Raw genomic sequence first — 24,942 nt, 5'->3', positions numbered from 1 at the left:
ACCACTTATGTGGACTGTGCAATTTCCAAATTGGTAATCCCTGATTACGTGAACCTGAAAGCTGTAAACATGCAAACAGAGACTAATCTTGTTGCCACGATACTTGCATGTATAGTTAAGCCTTCTATCTGATACGAACTATCGCTTAGATCGAAAAGCTTAGAAGCACGCCTATATTAATGATGTACATTTCGGCTACTGAAAAAAGCCTACATCTAGGCCTAATTAGGCAATTCGATTGGTAAGAACACGAGAATCACAAGAACAAACACACAATTTGTAGGCCTGTGATGCAATAAAACAATTCAACAGACTAAAGTGTAGGGGGGATTATTGTATCTACCATATTTCCAGCAAAAATGAAGGGGGTGTATCCCCCATCCCTCCAGGATCTACGCCCCTGCTCGTTACATATTTATTCGAGGTAATATAATCTGTGTTGGTATAAAATGTCTGAATAAATATCGAATACAGGCAACGTGAACTTTAGGCAGGAGAGCATTGAACGTTAATATCTACTTTGCATGGTTTACATACATATGCATGGTCCTGGAGTGTTGAAAGCTGCAGTAACATGCCGCCTCGCTGAAGAATTTTGGTTTTCTGGGGTCAACTGAGACGCTAGGATTGAACTGATCGATGAAGACAACATGGCAGCGATAACTTCTCACGTCTAAACACTTCAGCTACTAGCCGAGGAATGAAACGAGGTTATTGATGTCAATTCGTCTCTGCATTTATACGCTTCTAACGGTAAACTAACCTTGTACAGGGCGGTTAATGCGTGGGAAACACAACCGCATTGATTGAATCAGCATTGAACGGGGAATAGTTTCAATAGGAAAAATAACGATACGTGGGTATCATAAGGGATTTTTCATAGTAGAAATAATTAAGCCTGATTAGTTAGAAAACAGAAATAGTTATGAGGTAAAATAAAAGCGATATTAATTTGTAAACTTTTGAATTTTTGTCATTTTGAAAATTAAAAGAATATTTTATTTTGAAAAAAATAAAAATTTAAAATGTTACTGATTAAAGAAAATCTATCTCTTCTTGGTTGCACCATTTTCTTTTTCTTTATTTCAATTCTCGGTAACATCGAATGACATTTTATAACCGCACTCCAGGTCTGAATCATGATTCATAATTAAGTATATAGCAGTTTCCACTGCCCGAAACATTGTTTCAAGTTCCAGTAAGATAAATTATTCTTCCTGCTCTTCACTAGCACCTTCGTTACCATCTGGACTTTCTTCTTCTTCCTGATATGCCCGATCTTGGTCTATATTAGAGAGCGTATCATTGTCGAGAGTTTGAGAATGTGTAAAGGCACTCTCGAACATTAGCCACGACCAAAGACTCGAAATAAATAGTGTGTCCAATTTTGATGACGTCTTCGGAAATATCTCTAATTTCGGACTCAAAGCCGAAGGAATGACTTGCGCCATCAGGCAAAACGTGCTTCCACGTCGCTCTCGTGTCACTCTTGCTAACTTGGAACCATGCTTCGTTGATGTTTTCGACAGCACTTCTGATGTTGTAATGTTTCCACAATTCAGTCATAGATAGTGCAGCTTCTCTAGTTGTAGCCTTTCTTGCTTGAGAAAATGTTCGCTTAAAATAATAAGCTTTAAACGTCGCTATGACACCTTGATCCGTTGGTTGCAGTGGACATGTTCTATTGAATGGAAAAAAGTGAATTTTGAGATTTTAGTAAAAGTCACAATGTCCCGTTAGACGGCTTGGTGCATTACCTAATAAAAACAAAGCTTTAAAGTCCAAGTTGTTTGTTTTCTTTGCAGTAATGTTCAGCTGTTGGACAAAATTAGCTTTTTCACCAGTCATCAAATAAAGTTTTCGTAATTCATAGTTGTATCACAGTCCACACTTGCCACTCATACAGCCTACGTTTGGCTTTAGACATGGTTTTTGTTACCCCACCTTCAATCATGTATCCCATAAGTGTCCAAGGAGCTCCACAAAATCCCAGAAGGGGAACTCTACCCTCAAGCCAATGCCTGGTTAAGGTAATAGCATCAAAAACATAACCAAGTTCTTTCTTCATATTTGGAGTTTCTTGTAATAGAGACAAGTCATCTGGTTTCTCTCATGGTTTGGGGAAATGTGGGCCTACACCAGGAAGCATATCGACTGCCATGCCTAGTGCTTGTGGTATGACTAAAATCTCAGAGAATATTACGGCTGCATCTTGGTTAAAACGATTTATTGGTTGTAATGTGACCTGGCAAGCAAGTTCAGGAGTCATGCAAAGTTAAAAAAAAACTGAAATATTTTCTTATTTCACGAAATTCTGGCAAGTACCGTCCTGCTTGTCTCATTACCCAAACTGGAGTGAACTCCGTCCTCTGACCACGAGCTGCCCGCAATATGGTATCATTCAGGAGGGAAGAGAAGTTCTGGGCCATCTTTTCAAAAATATCATGCAATGTTTAAAATTTCATGATTATATGTGAAGAAAAACAAAACAATAAATACTTGTAATGAATGTATAGCATTGAAGGAAATGGCCATAATGTGTGTGTTTCATATAGCAAAGCCACAAAGGGCTATCTGCTGAGTCCACAGATCTGTAATGTGTAAAGATACTACTACAGAACAGGTAATAAGTACATTACAACTGTGAATAAAGTTTAACTTACAAAAATTTCAGCTTTAAACTGACTATTTCTATTGGTTTCATATAGTTATAGGAACTTGATCAAGTCCTTCACAATGTAGTCTGGACTTTACACTTTCTCTCATGCTATTAATATATAGAAGAGCAAATTTCTCAGAGTTGTGGACTAAGAAAGTCAGCATTAGATTCAAACACCTACAACGTCTGGGCACCAGCTTCAACCTGACTAACGAGGTAGTCAACAGACACAATGTAGTCTGGATTTTACACTCTCTTATACTATTAATATATAGAAGAGCAAATTTCTCAGAGTTGTGGACCAAGAAAGTCAGCATTAGATTCAAACACCTACAACATCTGGGCACCAGCTTCAACCTGACTAACGAGGTAGTCAACAGACACAATGTAGTCTGAATTTTACACTCTCTTATACTATTAATATATAGAAGAGCAAATATCTCAAAGAGTTGTGGACCAAGAAAGTCAGCAATAGATTCAAACACCTACAGCATCTGGACACCAGCTTCAACCTGACTAACGAGGTAGTCAACAGACACAATGTAGTCTGGATTTTACACTCTCTTATACTATTAATATATAGAAGAGGAAATATCTCAAAGAGTTGTGGACCAAGGAAGTCAGCATTAGATTCAAACACCTACAACAGGTTAAGGTAATAGCATCAAAAACATAACCAAGTTCTTTCTTCATATTTGGAGTCTCGTTTTATAGAGACAAGTCATTTGGTTTCTCTCATGGTTTGGGAAATGTGACTCTCCATAGGCCACCAAACTATTTATTTATAACACTGGGTAGCAATCAGTTACAGTGTGCACTTACTGTTACTCTGAGGGTAACAAAAGTTAGTATGCATGTGCTGTTAGTATGAAAAGTAATAATAACTCTGCTTTCTTCCAATGTTCTACCCAATAAGCCAACATATTCTACACAGCTACAGATATTACTTGTTTAACAAAGTTTTATGCACTACCTAATTAAATGCTTTCTATAAATCAAGATACACCGCATTCATATCTATACCTTCCCTACATGTTGTACCCTCTTCAAATAATGTCAAATCTCAGTAAGGTAAGATTTTGCCCAAGTGAAACCATCTTGACTATTCTTAAAAGTCTAAACTTCAAGTGACTTTACAAAAATTCTTTCAATAGACTTCCAAAACTTTCCCACAACTGATGTAAGACTAATGGGTCTATAATTAGTAAAGCAGTTTTATCACTTCCTATTATAAAGAAAAGTAACATTAGCTGACAACAAGAACAAAGTTATGAATGGTTCACATATCCAATCCTCAACTTACTTTCAAAGCCCTGGAGTAGGTAACATCGAGACAAGCTTTTTACTTATTCAAAGGTTTTTTATCTTAAATAGCTCAGAATTAATGTTATGTTGTTCTATCTAGCTTCTATCTAGCAACTGTTCAGGTTGAGGAATATTGTTTAAATTTGATTAGTAAAATTGAAGAAGTAGAATTTAATAAGATAGCTATCCAATAACACTGGCTGTGAACCTTAGCTTCATAATAGTTGCATTGGTTTTAATAACAGGTTTTACATAATTCTACTATCCAGGGACAATAAACAAAATTCATGTTTTGCTATCATATGAAGACTTTTTACAACTCGGAAACAAAAGTTAAAGTCTTACTTTGATCAAACTTACAATAAATTTACCAAACAGATATATGTCTGGGTCATTTTACACAACCTTTTGTTGCCATATAATCAAACAAGTATTGAAAAGAACAATATCAAGTGTTCACACAAATATTATCCACTAATGACACATCATGTTGTCTGTTAACTTGTATACAAGTGGTGTGTTTATAATGGGTTCTTGAATAAGATCTCATGTTGTGTTTGATTTAGAGAAATCTATAGTCAGCGGTTATCAACATTTTAAGCATAAAAAAATGTGACCCAATTTTAATTAAATGGTTCACTTATGTAAGAGCACGTACAACATTTTGTGACAACTCTGTAAAGATGGACATCAAGTGTACACATATCACTGTAGAACATTTTAAGACAATAAAACTATTGCAGTTATAACACCTTTCAAAGGCCATACTTCAATACTAATGTTTTGCTAGCCCTTAATATATTTGAATAAATTCTCACAATTTACTTTAATGTTTTCAGTCAACATTGTTTCATACCTTTCCATAATCTCTCATCCAACCAACTACACTGACCTTCTATAAACCTCCAAGTTTCTCCAAGACTCAAGTGAATTTAAGTTTTTTATATTTATAATGGTGTGTGTTTTTTCTGGTAGCCACTTGTTTTGTCTATAGGAAACATGCCTATCTTGAACATTCAACTAACCACTATCTTCAACTCAACTGCCCAATTCAAAGCACACAATTCTTGCATCATCTCTTCAAAATTTGTTTTTTTCATTTGTAACCAAAATATTATTATTTCTTATCTTCATATGTTACAAAATGTTGAACCTAATAGAGCAACAACCACTTGCATCCAGATGTTCTCCAACCTCTACTGGATCAATCACTCACTTATTAGAAGGTATAATAAATCTAAAGTAGCATTGTTCTTAGTAGGGTCCATAATCAATTGTTAAATAAATCACAATGAATCAGAAAACTAGTGAACCAATCAGTTGTTTCTGAGGAGAGAACTGTCAAGCTTCAAAATGAAAACAGCTTTAGAAAAAATGTCAGAAGAGAGAAGAATAATAGTTTACACAAGATTATGGAAACAACTGTACAAAACAGAGAACCACAAATCTCTATAGTTATCTGAATGTAGAACTAGGGAAACAAGTAATGAAACAATATGTTCTGAACGAACATTTTAATAAATGAAGGGTAAACTGCAATAATTAATCATCTTCCTTATGCATTGAAATTTAAGCTCATTATAAAATATGAGCTGTACAATACAGAAATCAGTAGAAAAGTTATTCATATACCAGAGTTACTTGCATTTAAATACCTTCTTTCAAAGAAAGTTGGCATATTTTTATTTTCATCATTGTTGCTTGTTTTGAAAGGATTTATATTTAAAGAAATAATCTGTTCAATTTCTCCAGTGGAATGAGACAGAATTTACAATAAAAAAAAAGGTAAAACAAATCAACTTTGTTTACCATTTTTATTCAGAAGTATTTGTTTCTTTGAATGAAAAAAACAAAAAACAAAGGTAAAAACACGAAATAAAGGCTGCTTAAAAAGATGAAGGCAGGGATGTTAAACATGCATTTTTTTAAAAACTGGCCTAACATAGTAGGTGAATAAAGATCAGAGTTATCAAACGATAAGTCTTCATGACAACACTGGTATTACTGATGATGATCTTTTTGCTTCCAGCATCTCTCTTCATCCTCAGATAACTTAACTCTGGGTGTACAAGCTAAAGAGGCATATTGAAAACTTCTTAAACAGCTTACCTGTTTGCTGTGGATGGACATACTTTGTCAGCATTCAAAACTCTAGTAAAGTATAAAAGCAAAATGGGGTACAGTTGATTTCAGATCTTGATAATGCCAATAGAAAGAAATAATTAATTAACATTATTGTTGAAGCCATTCAAGTTGCAGTACTTTTATGCAATGCTTAGTTGTGGTAGTTACACATGAAAACTGGCTCTAAAAATAAACAAACTGATTTTTGCTAAAGCAGTGAAGCAATGTTTTACAGTTTATTTCTGTTGTTACCTTACAGAACATTGGGAGCTTTGGCGATGTAGGTACAAGAAATCTAAAGAGGGGTATAGGTGATGGACTTAAAGATGATGGAAATGTTTTAATTCCATCAAAGAAATATGCTTACATGCTAATTTTAGCTACAGCTTATGAAGTCTCTTTAGACAAATCCTGTTTTTTTAAATATTGCCTTTAGAATTAAGAACTTAAAACTTGTATACTGTTATAATATGCATTATTAGCTGAGATGTTTATGCTATTCTAATTGTTATAACAAATTAATTAAATTTTGATTGTGAGACACTAAGATCTTGTGTCATGCTAAGTAAGTAATACTTTTGGCGATCAGTTTATCTTTTTCAGAACAAGCATCATAGTGTGAGAATTGACATTTGCTCAGTAGGTAATACCCTCTTCTCTAACTCATTTTCCATTGCATCAAGAGCTATGAAAGTTAACATAATTTCTTATAATGTTGTAATCACTCACACAAAGCATAACTTTTATAGTCTTCGATCTCATTTGGTTACACATCCCAGAAATTGTAAATTTGTAAATCAGACCCAATGTGACATGCCCACATATCACATCCTCTTGTTTCAGAAATTGCCAGTAGTTATCTGTGATGTTTAATACCACATTATGTGTAAATAATAGAAAGCCAACATTCTAAGGCTGGTGTAGAATCTCTAGCATCAGGGAAACATTTGCTAAGGCTTTGTTCTCTTAACATCTTTTATATTTTGGTTTTTCTGATTTACTTGCTCCTGATTATGATATAGTGACCTAATTTTAATTCACTAACTTGACAGGTTCTCTTCTGCCAAAGAAAATCCACAGTCAATCTAATGAGACTCCGACAAGGGGATCATTGTGATTATCAAATGGTACTTCTGTACGTGAAATCAGAAAACATCGTGTTTAAGTGTGTATCTTTATTAATAACTGTTTATACATACCCCTGTTATTCCATCCTTCATTGTATGCACTAAAGAGAGGTTCTTTGTGCACTTTATATTTTTAATGTGTTTAGTTATTCATTATGTAATTGGGCTGTAACAACCAATTTTTTGTGTCTTAAATATGAAATGTATATTCTTGCTCACATCCAACAAAAGGTCTGGAAAACTGGCATCTTGAATAATTTCAGTGTCTTTGAAATACTTCTCTTGCTGCTGTTTATGAGCTAAGTACTCATCAACAAAGTTTTGCAGGCACATGAATTCATATTTTCTTTACTAACCAAACATTTCTTTCTGCTGTAATGGTACTGCTAGTGTGGGAATGTTTCTTCTATATTATTCTGAAATCAAGTATTGTATTAGTTTTGAAGCCACAATTTCATATTTAGGCTGAATTTCTTTGTTATTTTATTTTGTTGTAAACAATTTTATTTTACTCTGTGATGACGACAAAACCCACTTGTAGAGAAAAATATACATGTAAAAACGGCTGGTATGAGTAGAGAAAGCTCTATGTACAACGATGACTGAAGAAGGTCGAAACATTGTTCGCTCTTCTACATAATGCTTTCTCTACCTATACCAACAGTTTTTACATATATAATTTTCTTATACTGTGTAGTGTTTCAAATTTAATTTAAAACAAAATTTATCAGAGTGTTATGCATCAAAAGTTAGATCTTTCAACCAGCTTTATTGTTTTGACAATAAAGCTTGAAGCTTCAGACAAGTCATAATTGTCGTTTTGACATTAAAAATTGAAGCCTTGTACCATTGTTTTGGCACCAGAGTTACAGTTTCACACTTAGATCAAATTTACTTGAATCTTTTGTAATGCTTTGAAACTACAACTCATTTTGAAAGTCCAGTTGGACATTCAAACCAAATTTCATTGTTTTTTAGTGTTTTAAAATTATTATTTTATTTTCAGACTATACCCCATTTTTACTTTACATTGCTTTAATATTACTACTGATAATTTATGAAATGAATGTATTTGTTCTGTTTTAATAGTAAGATGTATTTAAAGTAAAAAATTACATGTTGATATATTTGGTAATTCTTATATAGTGGTCTCTTTGTTTGTTTTAGTTCATAAATTCATATATGTGTATATATACATGGGTGCTCTTATCTTAAGCTATTTGGCTTTTGTTAATTTTGTTAATCCCACATTGCTATTTTAACCTTGTGATAAAACAAGAATACATGAAGTCACCAAAGACAAGTGAAGATATCATTTCACATGTATTTCAGATAACTTCTGGAACATTCTAATTAACAATTATTTAAATAGAAAGTTTTTCTCCTTGGTCTTGTGGATATATATAAACAAAACCTGTCATCATTATATCTAAATTTTAAATGATTCATTAGGTGTAACCTTTAGAACTCTTACTATTGTTAAAAATAAATTTGTTGTTTTATTGCTTGAAGTACTTAAATATAAGATCAAATTGTTTGATAGATTGTTTAGGCAGAATATTCATGATGAAACTTTGTGGAATGGACGGCTACTGCTTGTTGTGAAGACACAAGTGTAGAGGATGACATTTCAAAAGTTTTCCGCCTTTAGTCTTAAAGACAAAAAGCAGAAGACTTTCGAAACGTTGTCCTCTACACTTGTGTCTCCACAACAGGCAGTAGCTATCAATTCTACAAAGTTTCATCAAGATCAAATTGCTGAATTTTAAATTCTGTTATTATGTTTGATAGGTCAACTACAAGATGCATTTTCTGTTATGAAAGAGCTGTAAAAGTTAAATCAGACACAATTAGTCACCATCAGGGTCTTCTTCGATGCTTGATGGGTTTAGATCAGTCAAGCACAGCACTTACCTATGCTACTGGTCTTCTAAATGAGAGGTTTGTGTTTGTTTGTTTTATGCACACTTTTTAAGTTATTTTCATCCAACAGGAAATAGAGTTGCTTTCTTAAACATGGGTATTTCTTCTTTTTATAATTTGTCTAGCTATACACCTGACAGGAAATAAGATTCATTTGTTAATTATAATTATTTTCTTATATTCATAATGCTTTGTACTAGCACTAACTCTATATAAACTTCGACATTTTCTGGTGAAAAATGTGAAAGTTTAGATAAATTTTCTTTGTTGCATTATTTTTATAGACCAGAATGGTCAAATGAGATAAATCCATTTCGTGTAGAATCAGCATGGAAGTTAGCAGACTGGGACGGCCTTTCTGAGTTCCTAAAACCGGTAAGTACGATCAGATCAAAAGTATTTTCAAATTTTAAATTAATGTAGTGGCTAGGATGATTTGTTAGCTACATTCATTGGCACAACTGTTTGAGCATAAATGTCTTCTTTATTTATACTTCTGTGCATAAATGTCTTCTTTATTTATACTTCTGCACATAAATGTCTTCTTTATTCATACTTCTGCACATAAATGTCTTCTTTATTCATACTTCTGCACATAAATGTCTTCTTTATTCATACTTTTGCACATAAATGTCTTCTTTATTTATACTTCTGCACATAAATGTCTTCTTTATTCATACTTCTGCACATAAATGTCTTCGTTATTCATACTTCTGCACATAAATGTCTTCGTTATTCATACTTCTGCACATAAATGTCTTCGTTATTCATACTTCTGTACTAGTTTAATTGTTCTTCTGATACAGAAGAGCATCGTAAGTCCTCATTTATCTAAAGAAACTGTCCCAAGAGACATATCAGTTTGATTTGTTAAAACAGTGAGTGTTTATTTATCTCTTACTATGAAAAAAAAAATTAAGAAACTATTGTGTCTGCAACATGTATAATAAAATTGCATCATATATAATAAACTATAATTTGTACAATTTACAGAAATGAATAAAACATTGTTTTACAAGTAGTATGATTAAAGTTTGTCATTTTTATATTCAAACTTTTATTGATTAAAGTTTCAATTAATAATGTTTTATACAACACATTGAAAAACTCATTACTGCCACTTCACTGGAAATTCGTGGTTTCACTGAAAGTCTTTTCACTAGAGATGTAGTACTGTAATATAAATAACAGTGAATCTTGTTTTATTTTTTATTAGAAATTTGTTTAGAATAGCACTTGCTAATAATACCAGGAGGTTTAATGACCCTTCTTGTAGAGCTGGCTGTCTGGCAGCAAGTAGAGGAGGAATCCTTTACTTACTTTACCAATCGACTTCTGTTTATTTACTGTCCTGTTGACAAGCTCGTATTTTAGTTTTACTGCTGTATCATACAGTTTCCTTTCTTCTGAATGTTGTGAGGAGTACTTTCTATGGTTGTCACTTTTGCCATATTAATGCACGTGGAGCCATATTCTTTCATTAGAATTGAGTGGATATGGCAGAGCTTGTTAACTGTCTCATTTACTTTTACCCCTATGTGGTATGGCACACAGTGACAGAGGATGGTCTTACTATACAGTTTCTTTATTTCTGTCATCCATATGGGAAAATACTGAATTACTGATATGATACCTTTCCTATACTAACATAATTGCTTTCCTAGAGTTGCGCTACACTCTCTTCGTATAAATTTTGCTTGTCACTAGCCTTGAGACTTCTGTCCAGATTCATGTTTCCATGCAAATAAGTATGCAACAACTCTCCAACAGTAAGAGAGTAACACACTTTTCTAGCACAGCTGACTTCCTCCATTCTGAAGTATACAATCATCATTTCATGACTGGGCAGTTTATAAGCATTGGGTTTGTCTGTTGGCAGATGTGACAGCTTTTGTACAGCAAGTGGTGGACAAGTTCATGAAGCCTCTGCCTTTCTTTTGTACATGACATATCTCCACTTATGTTTCTTGTTTGAGATTGAAGGAATTTTGTCAGTTTTTTTATTATTACCTGCATCCTAATCATGTACCAATGCTGACTTGAAACTACCTAAACCTTTTTTATTCTTTTGTACAATTTAGTTTCCTCAAGTTTGTTTCATTCACCTTATTTCTGTAGAAATCTCCAATCTTACAATGGTGTTTTGGTGCATGCTCTTTTACTTATCTTTTCTACAGTTGTGTGTTTATCTTCTTCAGCATTATCCTTTCATATTTGGTTGATTTGTTGCTACCATTTGTTAGAGCATAATGCCCTTGTTACTTAAGTCCTTTAACCCCACCCTATTTTGTTCTGATATGTTTTCATCTGCCTGTGTAGTTTTACTAAAATATTGTAAAGTGTTTCATTTCTCTGTATTCTACATGGTATATCTCCCTTTCAGTGCAGTATGGAAGTTCTTGGAACTTACCAGTTTCTAACTGCTGGAGTGGTGGACCATGAAGGCTTCGTCAAGTGCATGACAACTTTCAATCAGTAGAGAGTAGGGTGGTGGTGCTCTGCTAGTGCATATAGTGTGTATCCTTTTACTACTGAGCAATGGATGAAAAATTCCCAATATTGTATGGTTTTCTGTTAAACAAGTCTGCCTCGTGCATTTTACTCCTGGCTAACTTTTTCCCACATTTTACTATCACTTGAATATCAGTTCTCATGCAGTCTTGTGTTTGAGTCACATATAACCAGTCAGCATATGGCCTCCCATGTATGAATGATAGGGACCCTACACCTACCATGGATCAGACAAAAAATTCCTGACACTACATGGTTTATGACTGGAGTTGACCCACATGTTTGCATTCCCTTTTTTTTTTTACCATTTCCCAGGTGTTAAGTTTTCAGGTAGCCTTTTCTTAGTTGTGTACTGGGTCTTCAAACATTTGCCGTATCTAAGTTGCCAGAAAAAATGTTGCTTTTCCTTTCTGCTTCCTGCCATTGAAGTAAAGATTTTTGGGACCCTTTTCCTTCTGTAGACTAGAAGACATGTATTCAATACTACCTGGTTTTGGACTAAAGTTAACCTACCATGTACTTTCTATTGCACCTAGCTACTACACCATCAAGCATATCCATTTTCCATACTGGACTTGTTTTCTTGGTGACACGTATCTTCACTACAGGTGAAGACTATACCCTGCATGTGTGTTCCTATGCTTTGTAGTATAGGGTATTGTGCTCCAATTGTTTTCTTCAGGCACTTTCTGAAGGGAATTCACCTAAGTTGCTTTTGTTTTGGTTTCTCCACTGTTTTAGTGTGGGATTTAAGCTCTAATGTGAGGGTAGGTAAGATATTGTATTGAATGTTAAGGTTTTCCAATGTTGAAAATGTATTTCGTATAGGTACTTACCTCTGTCACACTTCCCACCCTTCTTGTTTACTTCCAGTACATCTTTAATTGAGTAATTTAAAGTGACAATTGAATAATTATTATAGATTATGCCAGCTGTGCTAGGAGAGTACATCACACCCCTATTGGTGGAAAGTTGTCTCATGCTCATTTTTATACTACAGTTCATCAATAGCATGTGGAAATGTGAATTGAGGTGTGAGTCTCAAGGCTAGTGGAGAGTAACAAATTGTGCATGTGGAGGGCAGTATGACCTGAAAAAAAATTGTTATGTGAGAGGATCTAAGTTTTATTGCAAGTACATTTATAGTGTTGGAAAATTTTAACTTTATACAGTACTGCCTGGAAATTGTTATCAGATATTATGTCATGGAACTTTCTATTTGCAGTTCATTGTTTTCCATAATCTAGAAAACAGCTTGTTGTGTGGCTTCCATCTCTGTTCTCGAACTTCTTGTATAAGACTTTTAAGTTTCACAAGGAGAATCTGTTGTTTTGCAAGACAGTAAGTACCCAGTCGTCTCTCTGTTTAATATAGGGACCATTTGTGAGTGCGATGACAGATCACTGCTTACATTTTAAATAACTGCTGACAAAATTTTTCTGATTCCCTCTTTGTCTTCTCTCTCTATTTTCTGTTCAGGTTAATTACCACAGATTCCAGTGGTACCAGATGTTTATTTAACATGAGGAACTATGAAACAAGTTGGTGATCAGTTATCTTAATGGTGACTCTTTAACATAGGTCCATCCATAACTGTATCTTTAGGTGCCATTTAGGTAGTCTCTTTCTTGATTGGTATCTGTAAATCATTGTGGAGCTGTAATTTCCCAACTAAAAAGGACAGTGGTTCAATGATGAACTGTCTAGAAAAGTTTATTTTTTATTATTTTACATTTAACTTTGAAAAAGTGAAAATTGCTTGATTCTGCAGAACACTTTAAGGCATTATAAACAAGGGAGAAAATACAAAAGATTAATAATTGGTGCAGCTATGTGTATTTTAATAGTCAATATAGTTTCAGTTAAAAGGTAATAAATGAAGTTCATTCTAAGAATGTGTATATTTTTGCCTACTAATTGTTCCATGTTACCTGTACCTTAGTAAAGTTTTGTAACTCCATTTTTTACTTATCAAATTTGTAGCAGACTTCTTCTGATAACTGGGAAGTTGCAGTTGGAAAAATTCCTCTTTCTGTTGAAGAAAAGGTATGAGAAACTTTTAATAACTAATATATAGTCATTTATATAACAAGTTTAATATGTAGTAACTTATGGATGACACTTTTTTGCCAAGTGCCCTTGTTTCTTAATTAGTAATTGTAAAAATTACTAATTGAGAAAGCAAATTTTAAAGTTAGCTTATTTACAACAAACAAACATACTTATCTCAAATAATAGGAACGTTTATGTTGATCTTTCCAGTGGTGGATTAAAGGTTATATGTGCTTAGTGGCTAATAATCTTTGAGGGTCCTACAATGGGCCTCCATTAAGACCATAAGCCCTAGGGCTTGAGCCCCTTCTAGCCCCAACCTAAATGACCCATTGGATCTTTCAATTTAAATTATATTGTAGACTTTAAGAAAATGTTTATTGTGTTGCACTCTTGGTTTCACTCAGTGTCAAGCCTCTGACATATTTGTACCACACACTGCAAAAGTAATTGTTGAGCATTTTAGTCATCCTAAGTGGTGCTCAGCAATAACATATGGTAAATGTACATTTTTATTCTTTAAGTTATGTTACATTTTGAAATTTGAATGACAGTATGATTACTTTCTAACATTTGATGTAGAATATCCTGTTTGTGAAATAAAATTTGGCATCAACATTATCCATGTCTGTTCTTCTGTAATTTCAAAAGTAAATGTTGAGTTTTGTTTCTTTGTGCAACTTTTCAAACTGGAGACAGGCAAATGATTGAACAGAGACCACTATTTGCAATATATGATGTATGGTCAAAAAGTTCTAAGACTTCACTTTTATTGCACAGAACAATGTACATACATCAGTATTATATTATATCCTGTTCAAAGTAATCCCCTCCAGCTAATACACACTTGTCCTGATGTTCCTGCCATTTTCGAAAGCCTTCAACTTTTGTGTGACTAAGTTCTGCTTTCACACAATTGTGGATGGTTGGAATGTCATCAAATCACCTTCCTTTCAACTTAATTTTGATTTTTGGGAACAGAACAAAATCACATGTGGCAAGATTGGGAGATTACAGGGAGTGTGGTATCACAGGAATGTTTCTTTCTGCCAAACGTTCTTGAACAGATACAGCACTATGTGAAGGTGCATTGTCATGACAGAGAAACCAATAATCATTTTCCACAGCTCGCAGCAGTTTCTTCTAATTTCTTCCCTCAAGCAAATTAGGACCTTTTTATAAAATGCTTGGTTAACTGTCTGGCCATTAGGCACACATTCATGATGAACAATACCCTGAACATCAAAAAACACGATCAACATTGTCTTTACATTTGATCAAGACTGTCATGTTTTTTTGGAAGTGGTGATGATGGAGATTTCCACTGGGGTGACTGAAATTTCGTTTCAGGGTCATAACTGTGTACCCATGACTCAATCACCAGTAATAATGATGTTGATGAAATTTGGATCAATTTCTAGCCTTCTTTTCAGATCCTCACACACTTGTTGATGGTGAAACTTTTGGTCATCCATCAACAGCCTTGGAAAAAATTTTGCAGACACTAGATAAATGCAGAGTTTTTCAGCTAAAATCACATGACATAATGCAAAGGAAATGTTCAGTTTGTCAGCAATTTCATGAATAGTTAATCTTTGATGACTTTGACTATTTTCTTTCATCTTAGCAACCATTTCATCAGTGGATGATGTCGGTGATTGCCCAGAATGGTCGTCATCTTTGACTGATTTATGGACATCTTGGAAGTGTTTTATCCACTGATAAACAACAGTTTTACTTAAGCAATCATAATTAAAAGCAGTTCTTAACATTTCAATGATTTCTGTTCCTACTGTACCATTTTTCATAAAAAATTTGATGCAAACATGTTGCTTTTATTTTCTGTCCATTTATATTTCAACAGAAGCAAGAGATGCTTCTGTCTTTGAACACGGGTATAAGGTCTGGATAAGTGGTTTATCCGTGATGTAGATCACTATTTGTACTTTGTACACACCTCAGTAAAGCTTACTGCCTCTGTACTGGCACCTGTAACAGAAGAAATCTTTTTGATCAGAACTCATATATAAGATTTATCAAGTTGTTTATGAGTTATGTTTGGAATATTATTGTGTGAGTAAACATTCAAATAATAAATAATATATATTAAAACAAGAACACTTGAGTTCATGTCCTTTTTAAGTCACACAGTTTGAAAAATTATGAGTTCTCTTACATAGTAAAAGTTGAGCTAAGATTGTCCATTTCATTGATTCCATAAACTGTAATGGAAAACTATTTTGTAATTTTAAAAACAAATCGTCTTTTTTTGCTATTACTTATTAGCCAAGAAAATATAATATCAACAAAAGTATCATATTTTGTAATTGTTATTGTATGTATGTATATATATTATCTACACTGTATGAATATTCAAACTAAATCTACATCATGGGAAAAGAAAATGGCTCCCTTTAAAGAACTATGTACATCTACTTATTGTAGTTGTTGTATATAGTTGAAATCTAGTCATTTATTTGAAAGGGATGAAAATAAGTATGTGTATCTGTATCATAGTAATAGTTCTTAGTTTAAATTTAGCTATTTATTTGAAACAGATTAAAATAAGTATGTGCATTTGTTTATCATAGGTGTGGCTTTTATTTTAAATTTAGCTATTTATTTGGAACAGATGACATAGAGATTTGTATCTGTTTACCTTGTTTGTTGTCAGGGTGTTTTAGTTTAATGTATATATAAATATATATATAGGCTGGATTCTTTGTAGTTGGTGTCTGGGACTTGGCAACAAATTTCAATAACAAACAAACAGCATACAGTTCTCTTGTTTCAGGTAATAATGTATTAAAACAATTAAAATGTATAAACAAATGTTTTTTCATTATTTGCTAGCACAGTTGTATCTAGAGCATTAAATACTTGTCTTCTTTTCATCAAAATCCACATAGCTTGGTCCAGTTACTTTAGAATCCAATTTACAAAACAAATTAATTCTTGTCTTCTATGTTGTTACAATATAGTTTGTGATAATTTCAAGTTAGAAATCACCAATATATGCTTTTTATGGCTAAACTCACAATCACACAGGCTAGATCTATCTGTTCAATCAAACTAACCCAAACTACATTTTGACACACATTTATAACCTCACAGAGGTCTTAAACATTCTTCACATTATGAGTTATTGTGATAAAATAATATTCAATCAAAACAATGAGAAAAATTTAGAAGTTTCTAATAAAATAATGCGATAGTACAGCAAGTATAAATCACAGTCTGTGATTCGTACACAGAAAAGTAATTATAAACTACTGCTACTAAAAATAACTAAATTGAACACTCTCTCTTATACTACTTAACTAATAACACTTACATTAAACTTAAACACTTGTGTGGATATAACAATAAGCTTCTCTTTAAGAAACGTGTTTACAATTATTTTTGTACTATATACAAAGACTGTTTCCAGTTCAACCAAAAAGTCTACTCATACAGTCTGCACCAACATTTGCAGTCCTCTTGTTGGATTCAGTGTGGGACCAGAAGTTCTTGGGGTACAATACCTAACTCATGATTATTGCACAGTCAGTTTTATACCTCTGGATCTTTGCAAGTGGTTGATGATTCATTTGGATGATGAACTCCTTCCATACAGACTGTTGAAGAAGTTCCAAATGTCAGTATGGTGGCCAAACACTTCTTGAGTCACAGATCTCACTGCTCAGTGTCTTTCTGAACAGATCCCTGAGTTTCTTCAGATGGTTACATCGTACACAATGTTGGTGGTTTTTTTGCAACATTTTTCTCATCAAGAAGTTGAATGCTGCTGCTGAATTGATTAATCCAGATGGCATCTTTCTTGAATTGGTACCATTCATCAGGTGTCAAAAAGGCTGTCTTCTCTTTAAACTTTGCCAATACACTTTTCTGAGATTGACCTTAGTGAAGAACTTGGGCCCATTTATTTTCACTGCAATAGCATCTGGGTTGCCCATAGGTTTGGAGCCAAATTCTGTCATAAAGTTTATTTTCTGGAAATCTGTACAGATGGTTGTGAGACATTCATGGTCTTCATGATTACCACCAGTGAATAGTAAACTTAATTTAAAGGCCCAGTTATTCCAGCTTCTAACATTACTTTAACTTCCAGCTTAATCAGGCTTTTATTATGTAGAACATTTGGTAGGGCTTCACTTTGACTGAGTTCTTGGTCATAGTCACAGTCTGTCTGGCTTTATCTGTCTGTGGAGACAGATGCACACTGCTACTTCTTTCTTCAATTTGTCATTAATTTCTTCATTGATGTTGACACTTTTGTACATGTCATCTACACCCAGTGGTCTCAGATTTTCATTTTTTTTGTGTGTGAAAATTACTAACCTTCAGATGAGTTTGTTGTGTCTTCAAGGAACAGAAACCTTCTTACTGAAATGTTAATCCTTGGACTTCTTAGGTGTTAGTTGTCCAATCAAGTCCATGGCAACTGTGTTGGATAGCACTCCTATAAGAGACATTTCATCTCATGGCTCTATGGCTACATTCATTCTAGGTAGAGTCCCTTTATTTTGTATGCCATCTTCTTTATTCCTTGGTGTCATTTCACAAGTTACTTGTTGGCCAACTTCTTCATTACTTGAGTCTAGTGCTTTGTTGGTACAATGATCTGTTTAACTTCTGGTAGAAGTGCTTTGATAGATCTGATACAGCACTTCCTTTTGATTATCTGTTCTGTATATCCTTTTTTTCCTCATTTTTGTGCTCAATTGTCTCTTAGACATTGTTTCAAAGTTTCATCATTGAAGGGTCTTTCTTCTGTGCTTCCTTCAATTCCCATAGACATACATACACAATGTCACTTTTTGAGATTTGCAGAGGGTTGATGTTTTGCTTGCTTTTATTTTTTGAATTCTTGTGGTGACTGCAGATACTGCATCAGTCTCCTTTCTGTCTGGTTCCTTCAAATTTCTGTTGTCAGGTATATTGCTGATTACCATGTCATAGATGGGTGCTTTCTTATGTGTTGTCTCAAGGTCTCCCACATAGTATGGAGTTTCCCTTTATTGTTACTATAGGAAACTTTCTCACTGTCCCATCAGTCAGCACACATATATGTACTTTTGCCATTATCTGGTCATTTGATACTAGAGTAATTCTCACTTCTGCTCCCAGTGTTTCATTTCACTGTCATGTTCTTGTTGCCAAACATAGTGTTCACCTACTGATAAGTTGTGATTGATCCGTTTGTTAACTTGAACTGACTGTCATTCAAGTACTGTTTAGTCATGAATTATTTTATGTGATTTCTGGCAACAGTGACAATCATTCTTCTCTAGTATCTTACTAGCACCATCTTTGTAGGTAACTCTAACTGCTTGATTTGAGATTCTTGTTGGTTGCAAACTTGCAATCATATCACAATATGTCTCATTTTCTAACAAGTGTAGTATCTCCCATTTGTCTGACGACTTCTTGTCACCTGTGGTGGCATCCTGCTTGTAATCCCTCTTAGTGGCTTTGAATGGCTATGATTGGATTTGCCTGTTATGTTCTCCCCATGGGCTTCCACATACTATTTTGCCAGCTTGATCATCTTTATCATGTCATTTGGTGCTCTTTCTGGTACAAAAAATGACATGTAAGTGGAGTACATGATAATGAATTATTCATCTGTTAGTAGGATTACCAGTCCTTCAAAACTATCTTCACACTTGGCCATGTAAATTCACCTTGTGAAATATTGCTGTAGACATGCCACAAACTGAAATATAGTTTCTCTAGTGTCAACTTTGCCTTTTCTAAATTCTAACAAAAACCATCCTATGTAATTTCATTGCATTTCAGCAAGGCAATTTTTAACATATTCTAGTCCATGGCATCTTCTGATATTACACCTACATACACTTGTAGTCCTTTTACTGTGAAAAGGAAACTAAGCCAAAATGTCAAAATGTTTTTTTCCCAGTTTTGACCTTGAGGGGTGAATCCTTCACTTCTCATTAGATCATTCATGTTGTCTTTCTATTCATCAAGTTTTGTCAGCCCGTTGTTAATGATCCTTCAATTTGCTTGTTAAACTTAGTGACTTCAAGTTGTACTGTTATATTCTCTTTGTTTTTTAGTCTCTCCTCTCTCTCAGTTTCCAGTTTTTTCATTTCTTTTTTCAGCCTTTCTTTTTCTTCTCTTTTTTGTTGTTTGTTTCTCTCTTTATGTCTTGTTGTTGTGTAACAAACTCTCATATATCACCATCTTTAAGGCTAAGTTATTTGCCCTTCACCATCCACTTATCAAAGCCAGTTAAAATGGTGTATATGTGGCCTCTACAATATTTATTCTATTGGTTCAGCTGTGAATTTATAGGCCTATGCTTTACAGTAAGTGTCTGACTTGTTGGCATTTCAACAGTGAAGAAACAGCATAGAGTTCACTTTTTTTTAAATAATAGTAAATTAAAGCAAGTCAAACATATATTTAAATGTTCATTACACTGTTGGCTATTACAGTTGTATCCAAATCTTTAAATTGTTGTCTCCATTTCTTAAAGCTCACACAAACTTGTTCATATTATATAATTTTTACTTTGTTGTTACAATACAGACTGTGATAATTTCACTTCAGAAATAACCAGAATACACTCTTTATCGCTAAACTCCCACTCAGACTGTCTAGATATATCTAAGTGACCAACTCAAAGTGCATTTTGGATGCATATTTGTTGTCTGAAAGAGGCCTCAGTTGCTTTACACAATGGTTTTCATGGGATATTATGATGCAATAATTTGTGATAGTGTGAAAATCTTGGAAGGTTCTACTGACATGATTCAGCAATATACAACAAGTGCCAATTCACAACAATTTAATCAAAGTATGATACATGCACAGCTACGTAACAAACCTGTGGTAAACCATCTCCACAAAAAATAAGTTAATTTAACACCAAAGATGTATTCAAACTGTTTAAATCTACCTGTTCATTGAGAGCATATGAAAATAAGTTCATGCCATGAATGTGATGTTATGTAGAAGATCTTGTAACATAAATTTTCAATTAATTTTGATTTTTGCCATTGGTTATAATCATACACAACATTATAGCAAAGTTCTTGAGAAAAACTTAGTTTCCTTCCTGAGTTTTAAAGTATAATCATAGTCTAAATAAACTTTTGTATCTCCATAAGAAAATAAATGCTTTAATTAACAAAGATGTATTTCCAACATTCAAGTGCAACATATATTTTTTTTATATGTTAGTAATGTAAATGTATTTGGAAGAAGTGAAGAGGCATGTCACTTAAAGATTATTCATGTCTCTAGGAAATATTCAAAATACTTGTTGGATTGATGTGGTAAATTTTGTTCCACCCTTGACTATCTCACATAGTGTAAAATTGTAAGAACTCAGCAGATGGGACCTTTATCAGCAGCCTCCATGGAAAATGGTGCATACCAGCGTGGATACAGTCACGTTCTCAGGTAATTATATTAAATCTCCATTTATATAAAAGTATAAATCACCACACATGTTATCATGTTCTTCAGTAATTTTTTATATCTACTTACAAGGGAATAGTTAATACCAGTGTGGATTCCACCATGGTCTCAAGTGATTGCAATTGATTTTATTTCTATTTACAAGATAAATTGTATGTACCAGGGTAGATATAATGTTCTCACGTAACTGTTTTTATCACATTATAAGAAAAGTGATGCATTTCATGCTTACAGAATTAAGAAATAAGAGTTTAAATGAAAGTAACTAACAAAGGATTAACAATCATATTGACAAAAGTCTTAAAGTAATGGGGACAAAATAAACTGAAGAAGCAAAAATATAAAAGTTCTGAGGTTACATGGAGAATGGTACATATCATTGTGGATATCTTTGAAGTAATTGTTTTAATGTCTAATTACATGGAGAATGGTGCATATCATTGTGTATAACTTTGAACTAATTGTTTTAATGTCTAATTACATGGAGAATGGTACATATCATTGTGGATATCTTTGAAGTAATTGTTTTAATGACTAATTACATGGAGAATGGTACATACTGTGGATATCTTGAAGTAATTGTTTTAATGTCTAATTACATGGAGAATGGTACATATCACTGCGGATATCTTTGAAGTAATCGTTTTAGTGTCTAATTACATAGAGAATTGGTACATATCATTGTGGATATCTTTGAAGTAATTGTTTTAATGTCTAATTACATGGAAAATGGTACATATCATTGTGGATATCTTTGAAGTAATTGTTTTAATGTCTAATTACATGGAGACTGGTACATATCATTGTGGATATTGTGAAGTAATTGTTTTAATGTCTAATTACATGGAGAATGGTACATATCATTGTGGATATCTTTGAAGTAATTGTTTTAATGTCTAATTACATGGAGAATGGTAGATATCACTGTGGATATTTTTGAAGTAATTGTTTTAATGTCTAATTACATGGAGAATGGTACATATTGTGGATATCTTGAAGTAATCGTTTTAGTGTCTAATTACATGGAGAATGGTACATATTATTGTGGATATCTTTCAAGTAATTGATTTAATGTCTAATTACATGGAGAATGGTACATATCATTGTGGATATATTTGAAGTAATTATTTTAATGTCTAATTACATGGAGAATGGTGCATATCATTGTGTATAACTTTGAACTAATTGTTTTAATGACTAATTACATGGAGAATGGTACATACTGTGGATATCTTGAAGTAATTGTTTTAATGTCTAATTACATGGAGAATGGTACATATCATTGTGGATATCTTTTAAGTAATTGTTTTAATGTCTAATTACATTGAGAAAGGTACATATTATTGTGGATTGTGGATATTTTGAAGTAATTGTTTTAATGTCTAATTACATGGAGAATGGTACATATCATTGCGGATATAAAGGTTTAACTGACACATAAGGTCAGTCGAACTAAATCTAAGAATACGTAATGCGTATATAAAAATAAAACAAAAAAGTTCTTTTTCTTTGTCCCTAAAATTAGTTTTTTTTTCAACATCAAACATACAATTCTGGAACATCTTTGTTTTTAAGTTTTCAGAAAAAAAACTTAGTGAGTAACACAGTATAACATATTTTTAATATCTGTTTTGTCAGATATTATGTTAACGTAAATAAACTTCTTCAAACAACGTGATTTATTGAACCTAACGGCCCGGCATGGCCAAACGTGTTAAAGCGTTTGACTCGTAGTCCGAGGGTCGCGGGCTCGAATCCCGGTCGCATCAAACGTGCTCGCACTTTCAGCCGTGGGGTCGTTATAATGTTACGGTCAATACCACTATTCGTTGGTAAAAGAGTATCCTAAGAGTTGGAGGTGGGTGGTGATTACTAGCTGCCTTCCCTCTAGTCTTACACTGCTAAATTAGGGACGGCTAGCGCAGATAGCCCTCGAGTAGCTCTGTGCGAAATTCAAAAACAACAAAAAAACAATTGAACCTAACATTACCTTTACCAGTCTTTAGAAGAATTCTATAACTTCTGAGTCATTACACTTGAAAGCTAGTCGAAAAACTGTTGATCAAACAACAACTTGAAACATTGTTTACTTTAGAATTAAATCTGGTCTCATAACATTTTGAAACGTCGATAATGTTGTATAATTACTGTGAAATAGCAGATTGTAGTTTTATTTTGTGACGTTTTGGTTATCATTAAGTTTGTACATTTTCGATTGTTTAGTTAAACTATGAATTTTTTAATTATGTTAAAGTGCTAACTCACTTTATAGATACAGCACGTTAATTTTGAGTTCTCATGTATTATGAAACCGAGACAAGTTTCCCCTAGCGTTGACGTACAGATATTAATGTTGTGAAAGATTATGTAGATTTATGGTAATAACTAATCACATGAGATGCAATCTCGTGGTCTAATCAGTAGATAAAGATGGCTAAACGAGTTAGTTAAAAAGAATTATTGCTAAATATTGTTACTGATACAAGAAATGGTTCATTTTTGAAGCATTATGTTATTCTCTGGTTCTTTCTTCTTTTGTTTGATATTTGTTGATATTCATCTAAGTGACATTTATTTTGTATTATTTATTAATATATATATACCTAGTCCTGACCAGATACTGGCTTACTAACTCTTGTTTTGTACACAATAAAACTCGGATGCTAGTTGTTTTGGTTATCTGTTGTTATAATTTAATAAACTGTTGTTATTTTACACCACTTGAGCGGCGTTTTGATTAATTACGCTTTGAATTGATTCTCTGGCTAAATTATTACGAGAAAGATGAGTTTCTACAGAAAATGGTAAATAATTAAACTCACTTACAAACCCAATAAATAGATAGGAACTGGAGCACGTGACTGAGTCTACCAATGATAGATAGGAACTAGAGCACATGATTGAGTCATGTGGAATCGCACAAAATGAAAGTGCTTAAAGCTAGCTCTTTACTATCACACCTGGACAACATAGACTTCACCTGACGGATCGATGAGTGAACTAACATTTATAAAAGTATTCAATTTTTAAAAACAAAACAACATTTTACTGTTTAAACTTGTGCTGAATCTATCGTTGTTTCACGTGGATTGACGTCATTGACGCGTAAACTGCTCTACAACCTTCAGTAACGAGGAAATAGACGGTGAAACTTTCACATTCCAAATCTTATTATGTCGTGACTGACTTTAACATCTTGTATGTACGAGGTCTGTTCAAAAAATACGCGGATTGTTTGAATTGCGCGGCTCCAGTTGGTTCCAGGGGAATCCGCTTGGTGTTGCTAGGTTCGCACAGATCAGCTGATTATGACTCCATTTCCCGATTGCAGATATCTTCTTTTGTGTATTAGCTACGCGGTTTTAAGTTAAGTGCGATTTTTTTCGTTTGGCGGATTTCAGAATGAATGACCTGAAGGAGCAACGACTTGCTGTGAAATTTTGTGTTAAACTTGGAAAATCTGCGACTGAAACTTTTGCTATGGTTAACACGGCTTACGATGATGTTGCTATGAAGCGTACGGCATGTTTCAAGTGGCATGAACGTCTTAATGATGATCGACAGTCCATTGAAGATGGTGAGCGTCCTGGATGTCCTTCCACGTCAATTGACGACCCACACGTCGACAAAATCAACACCCTGGTGCGGGCAAATCGACGTCTGACTGTCAGGGAGCTTGCTGAAGAGTGTGGGATATCAGTTGGATCTTGTTACGAGATTTTGACCGAAAATTGAAGATGCACCGCGTTGCTGCGAAATTTGTGCCTCAGAACTCGTGAGTTTTTGGCCAAA

General features: G+C 33.6%; 2 protein-coding genes and 1 pseudogene across 9 annotated transcripts in view; 2 read left to right on the top strand and 1 right to left on the bottom strand.

The window, feature by feature from the left end:
- The window catches only part of LOC143223814 (dynein axonemal heavy chain 6-like), a 753,870-nt gene that overhangs the window by 512,704 nt on the left and 216,224 nt on the right, over positions 1 to 24,942 (top strand). The gene's annotated exons all lie outside the window — the stretch shown is intronic.
- On the bottom strand, positions 1,053 to 7,548 carry LOC143224063 (uroporphyrinogen decarboxylase-like; annotated as a pseudogene).
- Positions 9,013 to 23,999, top strand: LOC143223807 (serine/threonine-protein kinase atr-like). Of its 7 annotated transcripts, none has more exons than XM_076452266.1 (5): positions 9,013 to 9,156; positions 9,423 to 9,513; positions 13,636 to 13,695; positions 16,430 to 16,495; positions 21,041 to 23,999. In XM_076452266.1, the coding sequence occupies exons 1-5, from the start codon at positions 9,098 to 9,100 to the stop codon at positions 21,134 to 21,136; spliced, it is 372 nt and encodes a 123-aa protein (XP_076308381.1). In that variant the 5' UTR covers positions 9,013 to 9,097; the 3' UTR covers positions 21,137 to 23,999. The 7 variants fall into 7 exon arrangements, with proteins under 7 accessions (XP_076308381.1, XP_076308380.1, XP_076308382.1 ...); XM_076452265.1 differs by having other exon boundaries at positions 13,633 to 13,695; XM_076452267.1 differs by having other exon boundaries at positions 13,633 to 13,695; positions 20,974 to 23,999.

This window comes from Tachypleus tridentatus, chromosome 8 (assembly GCF_004210375.1).
Source record: "Tachypleus tridentatus isolate NWPU-2018 chromosome 8, ASM421037v1, whole genome shotgun sequence".
Lineage (NCBI taxonomy): Eukaryota > Metazoa > Arthropoda > Merostomata > Xiphosura > Limulidae > Tachypleus > Tachypleus tridentatus.
This window is presented reverse-complemented; position numbering and strand designations above follow the sequence as displayed.